The sequence below is a fragment of the Hypanus sabinus genome, chromosome 13 (assembly GCF_030144855.1).
Source record: "Hypanus sabinus isolate sHypSab1 chromosome 13, sHypSab1.hap1, whole genome shotgun sequence".
In the NCBI taxonomy this organism is placed as follows: domain Eukaryota; kingdom Metazoa; phylum Chordata; class Chondrichthyes; order Myliobatiformes; family Dasyatidae; genus Hypanus; species Hypanus sabinus.
Genome location: NC_082718.1, coordinates 7,890,662 through 7,914,556, shown reverse-complemented (window position 1 = coordinate 7,914,556; position 23,895 = coordinate 7,890,662). Strand labels below are relative to the sequence as shown.

Genomic DNA, 23,895 nt, shown 5'->3' with positions numbered 1-23,895 from the left:
CTGTTGGGGTGCTCTTTCATTGATTCTATTGTGTATCTTGGATTTATTGTGAATGTCCACAAGAAAATGAAGTTCAGGGTTGTAGATTGCCCACATACGTACATTGATTTAAAAAAAATTACTTTGAACTTTCAACTTTTCCAATAATATTTATATCTGTGGGTGTTCCAAATGTCAGCAAATACTTCAGAATCAGGTTTATTATTCCCGGCATGTGACGTGAAATCTGTTAACTTAACAGCAGCAGTTCAATGCAATACATAATCTAGCAGAGAGAGAAAAAAAAACCATAATAATAAATAAACAAGTAAATCAATTACATATATTAAATAGATTTTTTAAAAAATATACCAAAACAGAAATAATGTATATGAAAAAAAAGTGAGGTAGTGTCCAAAGCTTCAAAGTCCATTTAGAAATCAGATGGCAAAGGGGAAGAAGCTGTTCCTGAATCACTGAGTGTGTGCCTTCAGGCTTCTGCACCTCCTACCTCATGGTAACAGTGAGAAAAGGACATGCCCTGGGTGCTGGAGATCCTGAATAATGGACACTGCCTTTCTGAGACACAACTCCCTAAAGATATCCTGGGTACTTCATAGGCTAGTGCCCAAGATGGAGCTGACTAGATTTACAAACTTCTGCAGCTTCTTTTGGTCCTCTGCAGTAGCCTCTCCATACCAGATAGTGACAAAGCCTGTCAGAATACTCTCCACAGTACAACTGTAGAAGGTTTTGTGTGTATTTGTTGACATGTCAAACCTCTTCAAACTCCTAATAAAGTATAGCTGCTGTTTTGCCTTCTTTATAACTACATTGATATGTTGGGACTAAGTTAGATCCTCAGAGATCTTGACACCTAGGAACTTGAAGATGCTGAAGTCCATAATCAGCTCTTTCACCTTACTGACGTTGAGTGCCAGGTTGTTGCTGCAGCACCATTCCGCAAGTTGGCATATCTCACTCCTGTATGCCCTCTCATCACCCATGAAACTCTACCAACAATGGTTGTATCGTCAGAAAATTTATAGATAGAATTTGAGCTATGCCTAGCCACACAATCATGTGTATATAGAGAGTAGAGCAGTGGGCTAAGCACCCACCCCTGAGGTGCGCCAGTGTTGATTGTCAGCAAGGAGGCTATGTGATCATCAGTTCGCACAGACTATGGTCTTCCAGTTAGGAAGTTGAGGATCCAGTTGCAGAGGGAGGTACTGACACCCAGATTCTGTAATTTCTCAATCAAGGTTGTGGGAATGCTGAGCTATCGTTGATGAACAGCATCCTGATGTAGGTGTTTGTGTTGTCTAGCTGATCCAAAGACGTGTGGAGAGCCATTGAGATTGCGTCTGCCGTTGACCTATTGTGGCGCTAGCAAACTGCAATGGGTCCAGGTCCATGCTGAGGCAGGAGTTCAGTCTGGTCATAACCAACCTCTCAAAGCATTTCATCACCGGGCGATAGTTTTTAATGCAGTCCACATTATACTTTTTAAGCACTGGTATAATTATTGCTTTTTTGAAGCAGATGGAAACTTCTGCCTTTAGCAGTGAGAGGTTGAAAATGACCTTGAAAACTCCCACTAGTTGTTTGGCACAGGTTTTCAGAGCCTTACCAGGTACTCCATCGGGACCTTCTGCCTTGCAAGGGTTCACTCTTTAAAGACAGTCTAACATTGGCCTCTGAGACGGAGATCACAGGAATTGACATGATTGTTTTCAGTTTGACATTCAATCAGATATTTTTGTGATGCTGTCATCTCCAAAAGATTAATAATTTCGCCCTGCGGAAGCAGAGTATCTTATCACTTTATGAGCACCACTTTTATTGAAAATTCCTCGCGTTCTGAATGTGTAGATCGGGGGTCGGCAACCCGCGGCTCTGGAGCCACTTGTGGCTCTTTCACCTCTGTGCTGCAGCTCCCTGTGGCTTTGGGAAATAATTGGTCAGTATTTAATTAAAATGTATTTTATGTTAGTTTGTTGGCTTTTGAAATGTAATTCTAAATTTGAAGATTATGGTGATCTTGTACAATCTAAATAAGACTTTGTGGCGACACATTTCCTGGCACATCCGAAACGGCTCACAATTAGCCAGCATTCAGGCTAAGGGAGATAGCCTACGGGGGTTTGTGAGTACGCGTCTTTTGCAGCATCCGCGCCCATGGGGGCTGGGTTGAGGGAGGCTTAAAAGCAAGGCTGTTTAGTTCGAATAAAGTTATTCGACTGCAGTTTACTGACTGCGTGAGCACACCGCTACAACGTGTTTTTATCGCTATTAATATACGTCACCACTGCCAATACCTGACACCCGTCAGTGCGCGATTTCTTTAATTTTTCGATCCAAGGTAAGCCAACTATGGAGAATTCTAAAAAAAGAAAAGTGACTGAAGAAAACAACGTTTAATGATACGTGGACAGATTCATTTGCTTTCACTGTTGACGAGACTGGTTTACTGGTATGCTTAATATGCAATGAGAAACTAGCAAACAACAAAAAGTCAAATGTCGCAAGGCATTTCCAGAATAAACACGCAGCCTTTGCTCAAAAATATCCGGATGGAGATGAGAGAAAAAAAGCCGTTTCGGAACTGATGCGGAAGGTTGATCTGAGCAAAAATCATTTCCAGAAATGGATGAAGTCTGGAAAATCAACGACATACGCTAGTTATATTGCCGCTCAGGAAATAGTCAGGCACAGGAAGCAGTTTACAGATGGTGAATATATAAAAGAATCTTTCATTAAGATTTCAGAACATCTATTCACGGACTTTAAAAACAAGAGTGAAATTGTGCAGAAAATCAGGGATATGCCCCTCTCTGCAAAGACTGTCAAAGACAGAACCATAAAAATGGCAGAAGACATTACAAGACAGCAAATTAAAGACATCAATTCAGCTGTGGCCTACTCGATTGCCTGTGACGAGTCTAAAGACAAAGGAGATATTGAAAAAATAGCGCTGTTCTGCCGGTATGTAAACTCTGCCGGGCCACAGGAAGAAATGATTGAGTTGATAACTCTAAAAGGCCAAACACGGGGGGGAGGACATCTATGAGGCTGTCTTGAATTGTTTAAGAGCCAAAGGAATAAAGACCACCCATCTGGTGTCAGTAGCTACTGATGGGGCACCGAATATGACGGGAACGCACAAGGGATTTGTGGCTTTACTGCAGAAGTCGCTGGACAGAAAGCTGCTGACTTTTCACTGCATCTTGCACCAAGAGGCACTGTGCGCTCAAACATTTCTTCCGGAATGCACAGAAGTAATGGATGTTGTCATTCAGATTGTCAATAAAATAATGGCAAAAAGTTTAAATCACCGTCAATTCCGTTTGTTACTGGACGAGCTGGAAAGCGCATATTCTGATCTCCTGCTGCACAACAAAGTCCGGTGGCTGTCCAAAGGGGAGGTGCTGAAACGCTTTGTCGCGTGTCTGGAAGAAGTGAAAACTTTCCTGGGCAGCAAAGGGCTCACCTTTCCTGAGCTGGAACAGCCAGAGTGGCTGGAAAAGCTACACTTCATGGTAGACATGACAGCGCACCTGAACACGCTGAACACAGCTCTTCAGGGGAAAGGACGCACAGCCCTGCACATGTTGGAGGATGTTTTGGCATTCGAGCGCAAGTTGACAGTGCTTGCCAGAGATTTACAGAAAGGCACTTTGTCTCACTTCCCCAATTTGAGAGAGTTCAAACAAGGTCACGACATGATAATTTCGGAGTATTTACATTCTGCAATCATCGCAATGCAAACATCGTTTGGGAAATGCTTCTGTGAGTTCAGAGAGGAAAAAAACACATTATCCTTCCCGGTCACTCCCTTAAGCATCGATCCTTCCCTACTGAATACGACTGCATTGGCAGGTGTGAGTAAACCTGATCTTGAGATGGAACTGGCCGACATGGCCGACAAAGACATATGGGTGTCCAAGTTTAGACGCTTGACAGCAGACCTTGAAGATGTTGCCCGTCAGAAGGCCGTTCTTGCTCAGAATCACAAATGGAGTGATATTGAAAACCTCCCAAAACCGGACAAACTTGTGTTCGAAACATGGAATGCTATGCCCGACATTTATGTAAACATGAAAAAGTATGCACTTGGAGTCCTGTCGATCTTTGGATCCACATATGTATGTGAGCAGGTGTTCTCCAACATGAACTTTATTAAAAAACATCGCGCACGCCTCATAGATGACAGCTTGCGATCCTGTGTAAAGATGAAGGTGACGTCATACAGCCCTGATGTGCAGACGCTGTGCGCTGAGGTCCAGGAGCAGAAATCCCATTAACCAAGTATGATAAATATTTTAGTTGCCTGTTATTTTACGTATATTCATATTTTTTCATTGTTCAGTGAAATAGTCCTTTTATTTTTCAGGCTGACAGCTGGCTGATGTTATTTTTGGTTTGCTGCTGGCGGAAAATTTAAGTTCGGCGTTTTTCATAAATACAAGAAGGACTCAAATAGACATTGAGTATTTTACTTAAAAGTAACCTTCAACCCAATGTCTTTTTTTCGGAGTTCAAAATGTTTTTGTTGCATGCAGAAATGTAATTTCGTTTTCTCTGCAGGAGTTCATCAATTTCATAAATGCAACACATTATAGTTTGTTTATACATAGCATAAAGGCAAAAAAAAAACGTTGTATGCAGTGTTATTTCATTTTAAATGTCAAACGGGTTTTGCGGCTCCCAGTGTTTTCTTTTCTGTGGGAAACGGGTCCAAGTGGCTCTTTCAGTGGTAAAGGTTGCTGACCCCTGGTCTAGGTGAATTCCATCTGATCTTGTGGAAGACTGGTGTTTCAGGAAGATTCGAATTAGAGCCTTTGGCCAAAGGATGTGATTTTTCTTAATTGACCTTTTTGTTCAAAGCTTCATGAATGCATTGTGTTTGCTAATGGCTGAAATAATTAGGTATGCATATACTTTTATTCTCTCACAATACACATATGTCATTGTTGCCTTTTGCACTATCTTTCTTGATTGTACTTATACGTAAATCTTTTATTATAGTTCGTCAACACCATTTTGGCCCTTTTTTATGATGGATAGGATAATATACTTGTGTAGCTGGTAGTTATTAACGTGAAATATTTATGAAACAAAAAAAGTCAGGTTATGGTGCACTAACTAAATACATTTTTGAAATATTCATAAAGACCAATGTACATTTATATTGTGACGCTCAGACTCACAGCACCGCAAACATTTGACAGCCAATAATGTAGTCTGGAAATACAAACACTTATGTAAATGTGAATTTGAATAGGAAATGCAACACAAACATACTTAGACAGTAATGACAGATGCCAGCTAACAAGCAATTTGTCAGGAATTAAGAGAATTGTGAAAAGAAACTTCATTTACATACACTTTCGATAGTAATCTTGTATTGGTGCAGATATACATCTTTTCTATCATTTTATGTGCTTTACTTCATAGAAAACTTTAACTTTTATGTACACCATGGTTACATTAATTTACAGGTTGAGTTGGTGATGAGGAAGGCAAATACAATGTTAGCATTAATTTTGGGAAGCCTAAAATATATGAGCAATGATGTGATGCTGCTGCTTTAATAAGGCATTGGTCAAACCGTACTTGGAGTATTGTGAGCAGTTTTGGACACCTTATCTAAGAAAGGATGTGCTGGCATTGGAGAGGATCCAGAGTATATTCACGAGAATGATTCCAGGAATGAAAAGGTTAACTTATTAGGAACATTTGATGGCTCTGGGCCTGTATTCACTGGAGACATGAAGAATGAGGGATGATCTCATTGAAACTGATCTAATATTGAAAGGCCTAGATAGAGTAAATGTGGAGAGGATGTTTCCAATAGTGTGAGAGTCTGGGACAAGAGGACACAGCCTCAGAATCGAGGGACGTCCATTTAGGGAAGAGATGATGAGGTATTTCTTTAGCCAGAGGTTGGTGAATTTGTGGAATTAAATAATAAATCGGCCATGATGGAAAAGCAAAGAAGGTTCAATGGGCCAGATGGCCTAATTCTGCTCCGATGTATTATGATCTTAGAAGATATACAGATTTCCTCCACTATCCGAAAGTGGAGCGTTCTGTGAAACCGTTTGTAGGCGGAAATGTCATAAAGCGAAGAAGCAATTACCATTAATTTATATGGAAAAAATTTTTGAGTGTTCCCAGACCCAAAAAATAACCTACCAAATCATACCAAATAATACATAAAACCTAAAATAACACAAACATATAGTAAAAGCAGGAATGGTATGATAAATATACAGCCTATATAAAGTAGAAATATTGTATGTACGGTTTAGTTTCACTTATCAAAATCGGAAAGACAGCGAGCCAAAATTGATTTGGAGAAAAAATATCGGCACATACATGCAGGTGTATGTACATGCCTACACAAGTACACGCATGCACATACAACTATCTGCACAAGGCTTCAGGGTCATGGTAGTCTTTCTCAGGGTAAACACATGTATAAAGCGGGCGTCTTTTTCTTGTAAAAGTGTAAATCCTCTTTGGTTAGCAAAAACAGGCACTAATGTAGGTCTTTCGTAACAGCGAGCTGTCATAAAACGAACGTTCGCTAAACGGGGGCCACCTGTATACAGAAAATGCTGGGAGCACTCAGCAGGTCAGGCTGCATCTGTGGGAATAGAAATTGACACGTCATTTCAGGTTAAAGGTTCTTCTTCAGAACTGGGAAGGAGAAAGAAGAGCCCCATTTTGGGAAGATACACATGCCAGTCTTTCACTTCCATAGGAAAAGTAAAAATAAGGAAAAAGAAAATAAGCAAACTGATCCAATATTAGGAATTGACAGCTGATGCAGACAGATATAGAAATCGAGTTATCTGAAGTTGTGGAATTCAGTAGTGAGGCTAGAAGATACAAAGTGCCCGGGTGGAAAATGAGTTGCCGTTCCTCAAGCTTTTATTTGGCTTTATTGAACAGTACAGGAACTTGCAGGTTCATGAATCAGAATGGGAGTAGGGTGGGGAATTAAAGTGGCAGGGAACAGGGTGCTCATTATCACTCTACTTGCATTTTGATTTCTTCAGTGTAGAGAAGACTACATTGTGAATGCTGAATACAGTACACTCAATTGGAAGAAGTGCAAGTGAAACAGTTCTTTGCCTGGAAAATCTGTTTGGCTCCCTGTGTGCTGAAAATGGGATAGGTAAAAGGACAAGCGTTGCATCACCTGCAGTTGTAAGGGAAAGTGTCATAAAAGCAGTGAGTGCTGGAGTGGATGGACCATGAACCAAGGGGTTTCGAAGGAAACAGTCTCTGTGCAATGCTGAAAAAGGAGCAATGGGAAAGACATGTCTGTCTTGTAGTGAAATCTCTTTGATGGCAGAAATTGCTGAGAATGATGAGTTTTCTGTGGAGGTTGCAATGAGGACCACAGCAACTGATTTGTCCTGAAGGAGGAGATAGCAGAGGCATGGAAAATAGATGAGGTATATACAGTAAGGGGTTTGTTAACAAAGGTAGAGGATAAGCCATGGTTCAGGAGAAAGTGAGGCATTTACAAGTCATCTATATGGAAAGTCTTAACTTCAGAGTAAATACAAAGGAGATAAACAAAATGAAATGAGTTTTCAGAAGAGACAGGGTGGAAGTATAAGTGAGATATCTGTGGGAGTCAATAGGCTTGTAAAGGTTGTTAAAAACAAACTACTGAAGGAACTCAGTGAGTTAAGCAGCAACATGGGGAGAGAAGAACTATCAACTTTGCAGATGATAACCCTGCATCAGGGCTGAGAGTGAAGGGGGAAGTAGCCAGCATAAAAGGAAGAGGGGAAACAGATGCTAAAAGGAGGATCCAGATGGAGATAGAGAGAAACATAAGATGTAAGGGTCACGTGAAATTGTAAAATTGAATGTTCACACAACACAAACTAGAATAACAAGATAATCTACAACCCATTAGTATGAACACGTCTTACAATTTTGGGTAGTCCATATTACTTTCTACATTTTGTGTGTGTGTGTCTCTCTCTCTCTCACTCTTTTTCTCACTCTCACACTCTCTCTCTCCTCTTTCTCTCTCTTTCTTCTCTCTTCTCTCCACACCTCTTCCATTTTTTTGTTCCTACACCTACTACCCACATATTTAAGATTTATCCCTTTCCCATTTGGCTGGTATCTGCCTTCATCTTTCTTTTAATGGTCACCATTATGACCTTCTGTGATACCAGCATCCACATTCTTGTGTTTCCATGGGATTAACGTAGATGGGTTCTTGATCAGTGCCGAAAGGCCTCTTTTCAATGCTGCATGACTCTAAGTTTAGCATTAACATAAATATATTTTGTCTTTGGTTCATCTGAACAAATCCCCTTTTAAACATAATCAATTTTGAACATAACCTCTCGGTATTTTGTTTTTCAAGTTTGTCTCCCTCCCAACAGATTTCTAGTCAATTTTCTGATTGTTTTCTTTTCATATTTCCCTCTTGGCTCCAACTTTGTTGGTCTAATGTACCAGTGTACTCTTTTGGCCTGATTGTGCATGAAAACTGAAGTGTAAAAATATGAAAAAGAAACTTTTTTTGCAGTTCCTATGGGAACTTTAAATTGTATATTGCTGCTTTCATTGAATGAGGCTTTCTGAAGCATTTATCCTTGAGGTGAAATTGATGAGATAAAATACATAGAGGTCTATTTTGCAGATTCTCTATGAGCATGACAATTGATGGGCTGTAGACTTTCAAGTTTCTATAATAAATCCTTCATGACTTAATTCATCCCATTTCCATTACCTTCTTTGCTATACAGATCTCCTGTTGCTTTTGAGGATTCAGTACCACATAGAAGCACGCAGAGCTATGCTGTCCATTATTTTGTGCAAAAAACACTTCATTAGAATGAAGAAATTAATAAGAACAGCAAATGCTAATTGAGATGCATGACTAACTTTTGTTTCTTTTCACAGCAAAGGAGATAAACCTCCAAGATATTAAGGAGGATCCAGAGTGCGATCCAGAAGAGAACAGCATACTTTTCATGGGAATTTTGATAAAAGCTCTGGCAAAATTAAAAAAAATTCCAGAGACAGTCAAAGCAACTAAAGAACGTTTCAATCAAGAGCTGGAACAGATTGTGAAGCGATCAACGACCCAGATCGCAGATCATGCTTATCAGCGTGGTGAAATTGTGTCACAGGAGAATCAACCAAGGTAATGGATTGGTACTTAAGCAGGGGGAAGAGAAACTGAGGTTTCTTAATTAGCATTTGAAAATGAAATAACATAAATAATAAATTGATCTGCACCCAGTGGTCACTTTATTAGGGTGAAGCGGCCATAGTGTATATTCCTGGTCTTCTGCTTCTGTGGCCCATCTACTTCAAGGTTCGACATGTTGTGCATTCAGAGACCTCTTATGCCCACCACTGTTGCCTTCCTGTCAGTTTAAACCAATCTGCACCCTCTCTCATTAACAAGGTGTTTTTGCCGACAGAACTGCCACTCACTGGATGTTTTTTATGTTTGTTTTTTGCACCATTCTGTGTAAACTGTAGAAATTGTGGTGTGTGGAAATGTCAAGAGATCAGGAGTTTCTGAGATACTCAAACCACCTCATTTGGCACTAATAATCACTCCATGATCAAAGTCACATAGATAACATTCCTTCCCCACTCTGATGTTTGGGCTGAACAACAGCTGAACCTCTTGACCATGTCTTCATGTTTTTATGCATTGAGTTGCTGTCACATGATTGGCTGATAATATATTTTTATTATGAGCAGATGTATCTAATAAAGTGGCCAATGAGTGTATAAACCAATTACAGTATACTTAGAATAATATAACACTGAAACAGGCCCTTTGTCCCCGCTAGTCTCTGTCAACCAAAATCCCCACCTAAACTGGGCGATTTGCCCATATATGGTCCACATCTCTGTCAAATGTCATACCACTTACAGTGAACCATGCACTTCTTCTTTGAGATCCCTCTGATCTGCAGCACTCTCCAGGGCCCTACTGATTTGCCTTCCCAAAATGCAACACCTTGCACTTATCAGGCTCCTGAAGCAGTATGGTTAACTTCAACCACCACTACTCCGCACTATCTACAACCTATAGACCCCATTTACAACTCTTGCTGTCAGTATTATTTGTTTTAGTTGCACAGTATGTTTTCAGTTACACATTGGTAGTCGTTCTTTTTCTGTTTATAGTTTTGTTTTGTGAAATTCTGTTGTATTTTTTCCTGTAAGTACCTGCAAGAAAATGAATCTGAAGACAGTATATGGTCACATTTAGATATTTAGATAATAAATTTACTTAGATCGTTGTAAAAATTGTATTCCATTTGCCACTTCTCAGCCTACTTACTGTACCTTGCTGGTCAAGATACCACTTCCAGTGTTGAAACCCATTTCCAGTATCTGCATGCCACACATTTTAGTGCCACCTGGTAACTTGCTAATCATGCATTGTTTGCTCTTATCCAAATCATTGTTATAGATGACAAATAGTAATGGACCAAGCACCAATCCCTGGGGAATGCCACTAGTTATGGGTCGAAACATCGACTGCACTCTTTTCCTGCTGAGCTCCTCCAGCATTTTATGTGTGTTACCTCAATATCCTTAAAATTTGGTTTCCTCTATCCATTTTTGTGCCTCTTCTGTTTAATGCAACCAGTATAATCTGACAGGAAATGAACTGTTTCACTAGATGCAGTATAATTAAGTACTTTAGCTTGTTTGTAACATTAAATATTTTGTATTGGTATGGAATTTATTGAGCTACTTTTGAGTAAAATGTTTACAATTTGACTCACATCAGTTTTCTCAGAAAACTTACTTAATTGCTCTGTAAAGGTGATAAATTGAAGACAACATTGCTGTAAGGAATATCCATTCCTGTGTAAATTGTCTTGATAGATTTGTTCTCCAAGAATCAATAAGATTACAATTTCTAAAAATGTAAGTGGACAGAAACTAATTGTGTGCACTCTTCACAACTAGTGGTAGCAAAGAAAGAATAAAAAACTGCGTCACGTTTCTGTTTTCTGTTGAGCAGAACTCTGAATGGACTATAGAAATTAAAATTTGTTTTGCATGTATATCAAAGTATCTTAGCAACCTGTTGCAGAGGTGGATAGTTCAGAAATTTAGGTGATGCATCTGTTTAATTAATGACAAAATGCATTAATATATTAATGTATGTATAAAAAATACCATCTATGTGTAATCATTCTGCAAACTTATTTTAAGCTTGCAGTGAAGCTTTTGTGGGTTATGTGATTTAGTAAAGGTTTTGCTGGGAAAGAATAACACACACAAAGTGCCGGAGGAACTCAGCAGGTCAGCCAGCATCTACAGAGAGGAAAAGAGTCGATATTTCGGGCTGAGACCTTTTATTAAGACTCCAGTATTTTACGTGTATTACTCTGGATCTCCAGAGTCTGGAGAATTTGGTGTGTTTGTGATTTGGTGGAAAAGAATGTTGTCTTCTACATGGCAAATGTTTCACATTTAAGTATTCCAAGTGCATCAGTTTATGAATAAATCTAATTTTCAAATACCGAGTCCGGACTTCCACAGGTTTCAAGACTGTGTCTATATAACACGTTCACTATTCTGATATGAGAAACTTTGATTTATATAGAGCAATTTATTGTGTTTGTACAATGGCCCATCTTGATTGTGCCAAATGAATTTCACAAGAAACCTTTGACTATGCATAGAGATTTTTACTGTTGCAATCTATGTGCAAGACTGACTTACAAATTTCTGATAATGAATTGGAAGCTTTTTGGTTCCCAACTTTTCTCTCACCAACCTGATAAACACAAAACTATTTTTATAATGCAATCAAAAATTAGAATTGGGCTTGTTTTCAACTTCAGTTCAAGAGGGTTTGGATTAACACACCCTCTCTTGTTTCAACATTGACTTAGTTTGTTTTGTTGTCATTAATAAGTTTCATGAAAGTTGATCTACTGATTTAAAGAGTAGAGCGACAGTGGTGGTAAATCTATTACTGGCTAGCAGGAATTATTGGCAATAAAATTAATGGTGACCTTTTGACAACATTAATGCAATTCGCAGAATGCTGATCCTGAAAGAATGCCCCAAACTGTAATGATGGCAGCCAGACTGCATTCCTTGTCTTAGCATACATTTAAGGTTTACGACAGAGACTGAGAACACTCTTTTTGGTCTTTCCAATGCCTAGCTGGAGAAAATGCGTACTGATGTTTTGCTGTAATGCATTCTCATCAGATGAGCAGTTTGCCTCTTTAGAAAGGAGTCAAGTGAAGTAATAATATTTAACCAGACTGATTTGCATTTGCATTTGTTAACAGGTTATTACTGGAGCTGCTAGAATTGTTATTTGAAAAATTCTACGCTGTAGCTGCTGCTCATAAAATTGTTCTCGGCTACCTTCACCAAATGGTTGTGTCGCCTTCTGGTTTGAACATGAGTGAAATCAAGCTGTATGACATGGCAGAAGTGTGGGCCAGGATCCAAAATGTGCTTCAGGTAAGTCAAGGCCAATCAAGTCACTTACTTAACATAACATTTAATCTAACGTGTGGCAGTTACACTGTCCTGTATTTTCACATATGCTGAATTTTTTCACTCATTTAATTTTGGGGGGAGAGAGCGTGTTGAATTGATGCTAAATTACAATTATATTTTGAGGGTATTTGGTAAGACCCTTACAGATGGACCCTAAATTATTTGTGAAAATTACCCACAAAATGCTGGAGGAACTCAGTAGGCCAGGCAGCGTCTAGACGAAGAAGAACAGTTGACATTTCGGGCTGAGACCCTTCAGCAGGACTGGGTTGGGTCCAAAACGTTAACTATACTCCTTTCCATGATGAAGGGATAATTTTTGATGAAGTTGGAAGCACAATAAGCATAAAAACACAATAAATATAAATATAAAACAATCCTGTAAAACACAATGTACAAGTAACTGTCAAGTATGACCATATATACACTAATTGTATGTATGTACATAAAGTGAAACTAGCTATAGGAATAGCTGTACATAAGGTGACTGTAACAAGAAATATTAAAGTGTCAGAGTAAATCATCTTAAATTTTGTACAGATTTTGCAATTAGTACTGGGTTTAGTGGCTAATTCCAGATATTTGTAATGTTTTGAAGAAAGAAAACAATATTTTGGAAATTAGAAGCAACGCCCTTTGACCTGCAAAATCAAATTGTTGTTGAATCATGGCAGATCAGATCCCTTCCCCTTCTCCCAGCACAATGCTGATTTTCAGTCATTTTAAAGAAAAGTTCAAAGTAGATTTATTATCAAAGTTGTCTATGCTACCCTGAGTAAAAGCTTGATATTTGAATAATCATGTAAAATTAATCTTTATTTTGCATCTTTATCATTATAGATTGGCTTATGTGTTTGCATAACCAATATAGCAGCCAAAGTTATTCTGCCCATACTACATGATGGTCCTGAGGAAGTGGTGTAGAGGAAAGTTTTACTGCATTTGCACTAAGTTTCTATTTAACTTTGAAAATCCTCTGATTTACATTTAATAAAAATAGTCTCCAAACGTTGACATAATATGGAGAACAAATTTAAACTCAGCTTTTTGCAGCTTATTACTTGAGTAATTGTTAGAAACTCACTCTTCCTGAAATGTATTAATTATTTTAGATTATTCTCGTATTCATCGAATGATATAGTAGCATTGGTGGAATTACATATTCTGAGTTCATTCCTGTGCACTTCATGTTAAAACAAGGCTCTATTTGAATTTTTGTCTCCTGTCCCAAAGATACACACTATAGGTAACAACTTTCTGACACTTACTGTTCTGGGTGTTGTATGTGAAAATGGCCCATTTTCATTCAGGAAAGGTGAAATTGATTTCCACAGAATTCTTAAATAAACATGTTTTCTATCAAATCTCAGTAATAAATTGTAAAAGCATTTTTTGCTGCATTGTTTAATTGTTGAATGCGAGGAGTAAGTTACAGGTTCCCTGGACACATTTCTTCCTTAATGCAAAAAATTGACAACAACAGACAAGTCTCAATTTTCTGTTAATGAATTATAGCTGAAGTTCAAAGAAGTTTTTAAGCAACATGCCCTGGGTGAATCATTTAAGTACATGCTTGTAATATTGTGGAACCCTGTTGATTAATTAGGTTATAAAATGCAAATCAGTTGATTGATCGATAAAGAAAGTTCAATGTAAATAATTCTGGCATATTTTCCTAATAATTTCTTGTCGCAATTGCACTTTTTCGGAACGGTGTCCGCCATACGGATGTATTGAACGGGTTTCTTTGCAACACAGAGTTCTTCTGCGGATGTGTGTGATGGAGAGAACAGATAAGCCAACAAATGTGTTCGGTTGCTGAGTATATTTCAATTCACAGTTTTAATGTCAAAACGAAATGGATACTCACAAATATATTTGCTGTACCTGTTAGTAGAAACTGTAAAGTACCTTCAGGATTATCTGACAGAAGAAGACTCTGTAAGCTATAAAACTAAAGATGAATACTGATAAACAAGATTTGTTGGTTCTAAAGGAAGATTTCTTGTAGGCCTGACAAATATTAGGAAATTAGGGGGGAAAATCCTATAATAAAGTAGTGGATTTGGCCCAGTCTATAATGGGTAAAGCCCTCTCCACCATTCAGCACATGTACAGGAAGATTTGCCACAGGAAAGCAGCATCCATCATCGTCATCCACCCAGGTCATACTCTCTTCTCACTGCTATCATCAGGAAGGTATAGGAGCCTCAGTACTCACACCACCAGGTTCAGCAACAGTTAGCATCCCTCAATAATTAGGCTCTTAAATCAAAGGGGATAACTTAACTCAGCTTCACTCACTCCATCATTGAAATGTTCCTACAACCTATAGACTCACTTTCAAGGATTCTTCTTCTCATGTTCTGGACCTGTTTTTCTAATTGTTTCTTTCTTTTGGGGTTTGTACAGTTTGTTGTCTTTTGCACACTGGTTGAATGCCCAAGTTGGTATAGTCTTTTGATTCTATTATGGTTATTATTTTATTATGGATTTATTGAGTATGCCCATAATGAAATGAATCTTAGAGTTTTCTATGGTGATATATATATATATGTACTTTGATAATAAATTTACATTGAACTTTGAACTTTTTGCTGTCATTTAAATAATCTTAGCAGCTTTTTATCGTGGTACAGACACATATTACTGGTATTTAGAAACAATATTGTTTTGCAGCCTTGTCAATTTTAAAAGTCAATTACATATTGCCAGAAAGTTTCCAGATGTAGGAAATGAAAAAAAAGCAGAAGATTATAAAAGAATTATGAAAAGAACAGGAAGATGAGTTGATGCAAAACATTGTGGGAAAATTATATTTGGGGAAGGCAATGCACAGGTTAATGAAATCAAAAATTGACACTGAATGGTGTGGAAAAAAGGGAAAGGGGCTGAAGATAATTAATTGATTTTAAATGAGAGTGGGATTGGATATAAACGCAATGCAGTGTTTCGCCTTTGCAGTTTATAGATATAGGTATAAAGCACAAATTGGTATATTTGATTTCATATTTTGGTGTGTCATGTTGTGAAATTAATTTGTGGATTACCATTCTCCACTATAAAAAAACAGGAAGCCCTGCAAATACTCAGCAATTCAGATGTGATTTCTGAAGAGAGAAGTTAATATTTCAGGTTAGCAACCTTCATTGGTTCATCTGATTTTGCATAAGGACACTCAAGAATTACAGTATGTCAGTGGTGATCTGATTCCAAGGTGAACTGCACTGCTGTTCACCCACAGCTTCAGTGCCCCTTGCTTATGAAGTATTGATCCATTTCTGATTTTAAAAATAGTCAGATTTGCTTCAACCACCTTTGGAGGAAGAGAGTTCCAAAGACTTGTGACCCTCTAAGAAAGAAAAAAACAACTCACCTCTGTCTTAAATGGGACATCACAAGTTTTTAAAGAGTAACATGTCGATGCTTTCACAAGAGGAAAGATCCTCCTCACATCAATCCTGTCAACATCCATCAGGATCTTGTAGGTCTCAACCAAGTTTCATCTTGTTCTTTGATACTCCAATGGAAATAAGATGAAGGATTTCAGCCAGAAACGTTGACTTTTTTCCGTAGATGCTGCCTGGCCTGCGGAGTTCCTCCAGCATTTTGTGCATGTTGCTCAGATTTCCAGCATCTGCAGATTTTCTCTTGTTTATGGATATAAGTTTAGTCTGTCTCATCTTCCCTCGTCAAGTGTTAGAAGGGATAGGCTTAAGCTGAGGGGGGGAAAGATTAAATAGGGACCTGAGAAGCAATTTCTTCACTCAGGAGATGATGCATCTTTAGAACAAGTTGCCAGAGGAAGTAGCTGAGACAGGTACAATGGCAGTGCTTAGGAGTTATTTGTATAGGTACGTGGATATGAAAGGTTTCGTGGGAAATGAGCCAATCACGGGCAAATGAGACTAACTTAGGTGGCCATCTTGGTTCACATGGACAAGTTGGGCTGAAGGACCAACTAAAAAGAACTCAAATATTCCAAATATTGCTCTTGTAAATCTCCACTGAGTTGCTTTCAAATTATTTATGTATTTTGTGAAATAAGAAGACAAATACTACACAGTCCTACAGACTTTTAACTCATATTGGTCATCTCCCCTCATAAGACATCAATAGCAATTTGTCACCTTTCCTAGGTATTAAATGTAATCCATTAAATCAGGCAAATTCTCATCATTTTGATAATATACTCCCTTTTATTTTCTTTTACAAACTAAACGATATTTTATTTTCCCACATTATATTTCACTTAGCAAATCTTTGCCAACTAACTCAATCGATCTATAAATCTTTGTAACCTTCTATGTGAGAGTGATTTCTGCTACCCTTACCCGGTTTAGTTGTTGCAAGGTGAGCTCTCCTCAGGCTTTAAACTATACATTACACCTGAGTAGGGAACTTCTGATACCCTAACTGACACCTGACTTTCAGTTAACACCGCAGCCAAATGATTCAGTCATTTATGAACTTGATATTCATGGTTTATAGTCTTTTAATTGATGACTTCTGTGTTGCCTACATAACTTCTTAGGTTGGAAGAGTTTGTGATTGTGAAGTGTACTTCACTTTTATAGCTTTGGGAAGCTCTTGTTAAGAACTGTATCATGCAGCCATGCACATTGAATTATTATTTTCTGGGATGCTATTCTTCATCCTTTTATTGATGTCACAATTAAAGTCATAAAGTAACACACAGAACATGCTGGAAGAACTCAGGAATCAGGCAGCATCTGTGGAGTCAACATTTCATGCCAAGATCCTTGTGTCAGCCTGAAATGTTGACTCTTTAATCCTATCCATAGATGCTGCATGACTGATGAGCCCCTCCAGCATTTTGTGTGTGTGTCTGATTGATCATAGGAGGCCATGTATCACAAGTGAAATCTAATTCCTGACCCACCTACTAAATGCATTAAGCTTGAGAGAATCTCTGATCACCCTTCAGGCACTGTGATAGCAGGAAGATTTGGAAGTGCATTTTATAATAGAGTTCAAGAAACCAGAGTTGAGTTGGAGGAACTGAATCAACCTTTGTGAAGTTGCTGTTTTGTTGCCAGCAGGCTATCTTGACTTCCTAAAATCTATTTATTCCTTCGATATATAGCACAGAATCAACACTTTCAATTCTTTGTGCTGCACCACCCAACAACCTCCAATTTGACCCTAGCCAAATCATGGGACAATTCACAATGCTACAAACTGGTACAGCTTTGGACTATGTAAAGAAATAAGAGCACACAGAGAAAACCCACACATTTCACAGGAAGGATGTTCAGACAATGTCGGAATTGTACTCCGAACTCTAAAGCCCTGAGCTGTAACAGCACTGTGCTAACAGTGACACTACCAAGAAGGTACAAGAGCCTAAGGACTCATAGCACCATGTTCAAGAGCAGTTACTACCCCTCAACCATCAGGCTCTTGAATAGAAGTGGATAACTGCACTCACTTGCCCCATCATCGAAATGTTCCCGCAACGACTGATCTCACTTTAATGACTGTTTATCTCATTATCTCATGTTCTCATTATTTCCATTTGCACAGTTTGTTATTTTCTACATTCTGATAGATCTTTCAATGATCCTGTTATAGTTACTATTCTGTAGATGTGCTGAGTATGCCCACTGGAAAATGAATCTCAGGGTTGTATGTGGTGACATATATGTACTCTGATAATAAATTTACTTTGTACTTTGCTGTGGTGAAATTGTTCTTATTTCACTTGAAAAGATATATGTCTTTGAACCTGCAAGTAGACATATCACTGCTTTAACTAATTGTTTTCCCTAAAGGAGTGCTTGATATATTTTTTTAAATGTACAGTTTACTGGTAAGAAAAGTTTTAAATGTTGTTTCTCAGCACCCCACTGAGTTGTTACTATTCTGACCTGCCTAATTGCATCACTGTGTTGACAATGGCAGGCAGCTGGGAGGCAAATAACAGCCTCTTGGTTTTGAAATGGTCTTTGTCAACAGGGAATACTCTTAAAACTTGTTACAGTAGTTTAAGAACTCAATCAATAGATTGCACAGTTACTTATCACTCTGCACAGCTGGCACTTGAGCAGAAAATTTGAGTTCTTGAATAATCTGTTATCTTGTGAACATGGTCTGAATATAAGTGCTTACTCTGTTTTGTGAACTCGGGAGATTTTGGTTTGCAGTATGCAGTGCAGTATTTATTGCTTCATGTCTCTGCAAAACATCTTAAATTATAATCAAAGTTGTCATATTTATTATTTGTCAGAATGGATAACTTCTGCTGTACTTTAAACAAAGTAAATAACTCAGGATATACTACCTAAAATATTTTGTTTCTCACAATGTTTTATGTCGTTTGCACATTGTACATTGTGTTGATATGCAGTTATATTATGAACTACAGCATAATTTTGTAACTGATATCAAAACAGCTCAAAAAATACTACAGAAAGGTGTCTGGTTGCATATATCTTGCACAGCTGGTAGCACTTGATGTGGTAAAATAAACTCTAATGTTCCATTGTAGGTTCTCAGTACATTTCGAAAGTGAAATGAGAAGTACTGCTCATTATTCTCAGTTTGACCACCCACTCTTGTAAGCTGTAAAGCTGAACAACCCTGGATCAAATAGTACTAATCAATGCCCAACAATTCAACAATTTTAGGATACGCAGTCAAATCTGGAAGTCCTTTGGCTCTGTATACTGGCTATCACCCTTTATAGTGAAGCCTATGTATTTAGCTACTTATCCAGTGGACTTTTACGTTTGAATCTACTTTCACTATTTCCACTCAATACAGGTGGTACTACTAAAATGCAAGTCTCAGCAGATAAATTGTTCATAACATGATTAGTAGATTAGGAACACTCTTTACACTGGTTATCAGGAAACCTGTTTAACTAGAACACACAACCTTCTATACTCTGAGGTTTCCAAGGAATGTAACAATCACAATATAGTAGAACTATCTGCATGTGGAAAAAAGTCCTTTGAGTCACTTTGTTCTTTCAGCAGACACCATCATTTTCTAATTCCAATTTCTTGAATCCTTTGCCCAAGGGAACATTTTCATAAGTATCACAACCTGCAAAGACACAAGTCTCACCCATGCTGACCAACTTGCTCAAAGCTGGAGCTAAAAAAAACAAATTGGTGAAGGAACTGAGTAGGCCAAGTAGCATATGTGGAGGAAAGTGGAAGGTCAATGTTTTAGGTTGATACCCTACATCTAGACTGAAAAATAGAAGGAAGGTGAGAGATGAAGTGGAGCAAGAGATAGATGGATCCAGGTGTGGAGGAGTAATAGGGGGATAGAAAGAGCATAAATAGCAGTAGAGGCAAGGAGACTATAGGTAGAGCCAAAGAAAGGGCTGCTGCAGATCATGGAATCTGATAGAAATGGAAAATGGAGCATGGAACCAAATAAGGCAGGTGGGGTGGGCAGATGGGAACAGTGGGAGAGGGAACCCAGTGGGAGGAGTGTGTGGGTGATGGGCAAATTGAGTGGGTGGAAGGGGGAAAGAAACAGAGGGATAATGGGTTGGAAGGAGTGCTTGGAGAAGGGGAACTAAAGGAGTAACTGGGAAGATCAGTAGGTGGGGGAGCAGTGCACCTGAAATTGGAGAATTCAGTGTTCATATAGTTAGGTTGTAGATGACTCAGACAGAATATGAGGTGATGTCCCTCTAATTCGTCTTTAGCCTCACCCTGGCAGTGGAAGAGGCTGAGGATATCACTGTCTGTGACATCCTCATATTTATCTTTGTCCTTGACATCAGATGTATGACAGCTCTAGCAGGTTTTGCAAGGTATTACTTCCTACAAAGTGAAACCCATTAGCATGAATCGTTCACTGCCAGATGAACTCAGTGCCTTCTATGCCCACTTTGAAAGGGAGAATATAACTACAGCTGTGAAGATCCCTGCTGCACCTGGTGACCCTGTGATCTCTGTCTCAGAGGCCGATGTTAGGCTGTCGTTAAAGAGGGTGAGCGCAAGGCAGAAGGTAGACAGAGTACCTGGCAAGGCTCTGAAAACTTGTACCAACTAACTGGCTGGAGTATTCATGGACATTTTTAACCTCTTACATTACGAGCAGAAGTTTTCACTTGCAATAAAAGGCAACTATTATTCTAGTGCCTAAGAAGAATAATGTGAGCTGCTTTAATGACTATCTCCTGGTAGAACTCACATCTGCCGTGATGAAATGCTTTGAGAGGTTGGTCATGACTAGACTGAACTGCTGCCTCAGCAAGGTTCTGGACCCACTGCAATTTGCCTATCGTCAAAGTAGGTCAACAGCAGATGCAATCTAAATGGTTTTTCACATGGCCTTAAACCATCTAGACAATACAGACACCTATGTCAGGATGCTGTTCATCAACTATAGCTTAACCCCTTCATTCCCATATCTACTTCATCTGTCCATCTCTCACATGGTCTTCCCCCCACTCTGTTTCCTCCCCCACTGTTCCCACCATTTTTTTCTGTGTTTTTTTACGTAGTTCAGTCTAGTTTTTATACTGTGTCATGTAACACCATGGTCCTGAAAAAACATTGTCTCATCTTTACTATGTACTATACCAGCAGTTATGGTCAAAATGACAATAAAAGTGACTTGACTTGACCAGCCCACCACATTCACCATGTTTGATAGTTCTCCACCTTCCCTGCTTATCAGACTCCATAATCTGCAACTCCTTATTGCCTTCACCTATCACCTCCCGGACTCTGTTGCTACCTCTTCTTCTCCATCCTCCACCTCACTCCATCTACCAATCCACCCTTCTTCTGTTGGATTCACCTACTCCTTACTAGCCCATGCTTATTTACCCTTATCCTCTGCTTCTTTATACTGGCTATCACCCCTCATAGTGAAATCCCATTCCTCACCTTTGATCCCCAACTTGTAATTACCTGCCTGAGAATGTCAGTCCAACTACTTCTGATTTTCATGAGTTGCAGAGTATAAACTGCTGGAAGAACAGCAGATCAGGCAGCATTTGTGGAGGGAAATGAATGGTCAGCATTTTGGGTCGAGACTTGCATCTGGACTTTCTGATGAAACTCATTATAAAACTGCAGTTTTATAGAGTTTTATTACAACTGTCTTGTACTCTTATTGTGTAGTTTCCACAAAATAATCTGAAAAATAGGCTTTAAGGCCAGATTTTAATAATTTATTTATTTAGCGATACAGTGCAGAATATGCCCTTTCGGTCCTTTGAGCTGCACCTCCCAGCAGTCCTGACAACCTCTGATTTATCCCTAATCTAATCACAGGACAATTGGTAATAACCAATTAATCTACAAAGTTGTATGTCTTTGGACTTTGGATTACCTGGAGAAAACCCATGCATTCCATGGGGAGGATGTACAGACTCCTTCCAGAGAATACCAGAATTGGACTCCAAACTCCAGCACTCCAACCTGTAATAGTGTCATGCTAACTGCTATAATAATGGTAATTATTGTTCTCAAGTGAATAGCAGGCATAACTGCTTTCAAAACTTGGCATTAAAAACAAAGTGACTTCCATTTTTAAAAAAATCATTTGCTCAGTAGGAAAGGTTCTAATACTTGGATATGAACTATGCTGAATCTCAATAAACGTGGTCCTTAATTGCCTTGCACTAAATGTCATTGTTGTTTTGTTTTTCTTTGGGTACCTCATCAGTAATCCATCACAGATTTTGTTTCAAGAGTTATGACACGCTTGACCTTAAAAAGTTTGCTGCACAAAACATTGTACATATTTTTAAAGTCATTATTTTAACTGATCATCGCCTATATTGCAACAGAATGCCAAATGTTTAATTTTGTGACTTCTAATCACAAGTAGATAACGCGTCCTTTTTTGCTTGATGAGTTAATTTACCGTGTCATTTTGGACATGCAGGTGGATGGGTAATTTGAGACACTCAATTAAGCAGATGTTTTGCCGAATGCTTCCCAAATGAGACTGATAAAGTACAGTAATTCTTCATTTACAAGGGAAATGCTCATCTGAAAAATATTTTGTTGAAAAATATGGGAGAAATTAGCATATTTCAAAGAGTGTGCATTGCTTATTATAGCAAAATTCAGCTTAGTGAAGGCACATACGCCCAAGATTACTATTATTGGGAATTTTGCAAATCAAAATGTTGTATAAATCAAGGAATTATTGTAATTTCCAAATTCATTTTGTAATTAGGCAATTATTGGATGGTATGTATGTATATTGACTGATCTATCTTGATTAAATTGGTTGATGCACTTGTTGACATCACCTAGAAACACCTGTCTCTTGCTAGCTCTTGCTCCATCCCTTCCCTTCACCTCTTGTCTCCTCTGTCTTTCAGTCCAGTGAAGTATCTCAATCTGAAACATGGAATGTCCATTTCCATCCACAGATGCTACCTGACCCACTGAGTTCCTCTATTAATATTTTCATTGTTAATTATGAAATGCAAATTCCTAGATAGCTTTGCTTATTTTTTATTGGATTCAAATGCCAAGAACCAACCTAAATTCTGCATCCTCTATGTTCAAACTTTCAAATCTCCTTTCACTTTCTGACTTCGCATTTATCAACAAACATTTTCAGCAATGTAGTTTTTCAAACATCCCTCTCACTGCTTTCTTTACCTTCTGTTTGATGCCAGGAATAAACAAAATGTAAATAATTAATGTCACATTCAGCTGTTCAGAATCATTATCCTATTGTTTGCTTCAGTCAAAGAGTAAACCATTTATTTCAACTTAATCCTGCTCCCTCCTCACTCATCAAAGACTGGTCAAGAAATCTAGTTTGAAGTTATTTCTCATGAAACACAACAACGTCTTTTCAGTACTTTTTTAACATTGTGAACAGTTAGAGCAGAGAGCAATACAAATTTGTACGGACAAGCCCTTCAATCAACTACTTTGCCCTGAACTGAAAAAGCCAATGACTCCTATTCCTTTCTGGCTGATCCCTCTCCACTTTCTGTATGTATGTGTGCCTGTATAAGAGCTTCTTAAACGTCTCTGTCATATCTGCCTCCATCACCACCCCTGACAGTACATTCCAGGCACATCCCACTCTGTGTAAAAAAAAACATGCCTTACACATCTCCTTTGAACTTTCAGAATTTTATTAATTTCTGCAGGTTCTGCCCTCAGCCTCAGATCTCCAGAGAAGAAAGTCTTAGGTTGTCCAGCTGTTCCCTTTAGCACATGTTCACAAGAGACAGAAGAGATTTCTTTGAGTCGGCGGACTGGGCTGCATTCAGTGACTCATCGGAGGATTTGAATGAATATACCACAGTTGTCATGGACTTCATAAAAAATGGTGTCCCTACAAAATAATTTGGAATATTTCCCAGTGGAGTGAACCACGAGATCCACAATTAGT

General features: G+C 38.5%; 1 protein-coding gene across 3 annotated transcripts in view; it reads left to right on the top strand.

The window, feature by feature from the left end:
* The window catches only part of exoc4 (exocyst complex component 4), a 502,794-nt gene that overhangs the window by 52,701 nt on the left and 426,198 nt on the right, over window positions 1–23,895 (top strand). For all 3 annotated transcript variants that reach the window (XM_059987073.1, XM_059987074.1, XM_059987075.1), the window contains exons 5-6: window positions 8,929–9,172; window positions 12,315–12,492. In XM_059987073.1, the coding sequence (XP_059843056.1) occupies window positions 8,929–9,172; window positions 12,315–12,492 (422 nt within the window). The remainder of the gene's footprint in view (window positions 1–8,928; window positions 9,173–12,314; window positions 12,493–23,895) is intronic.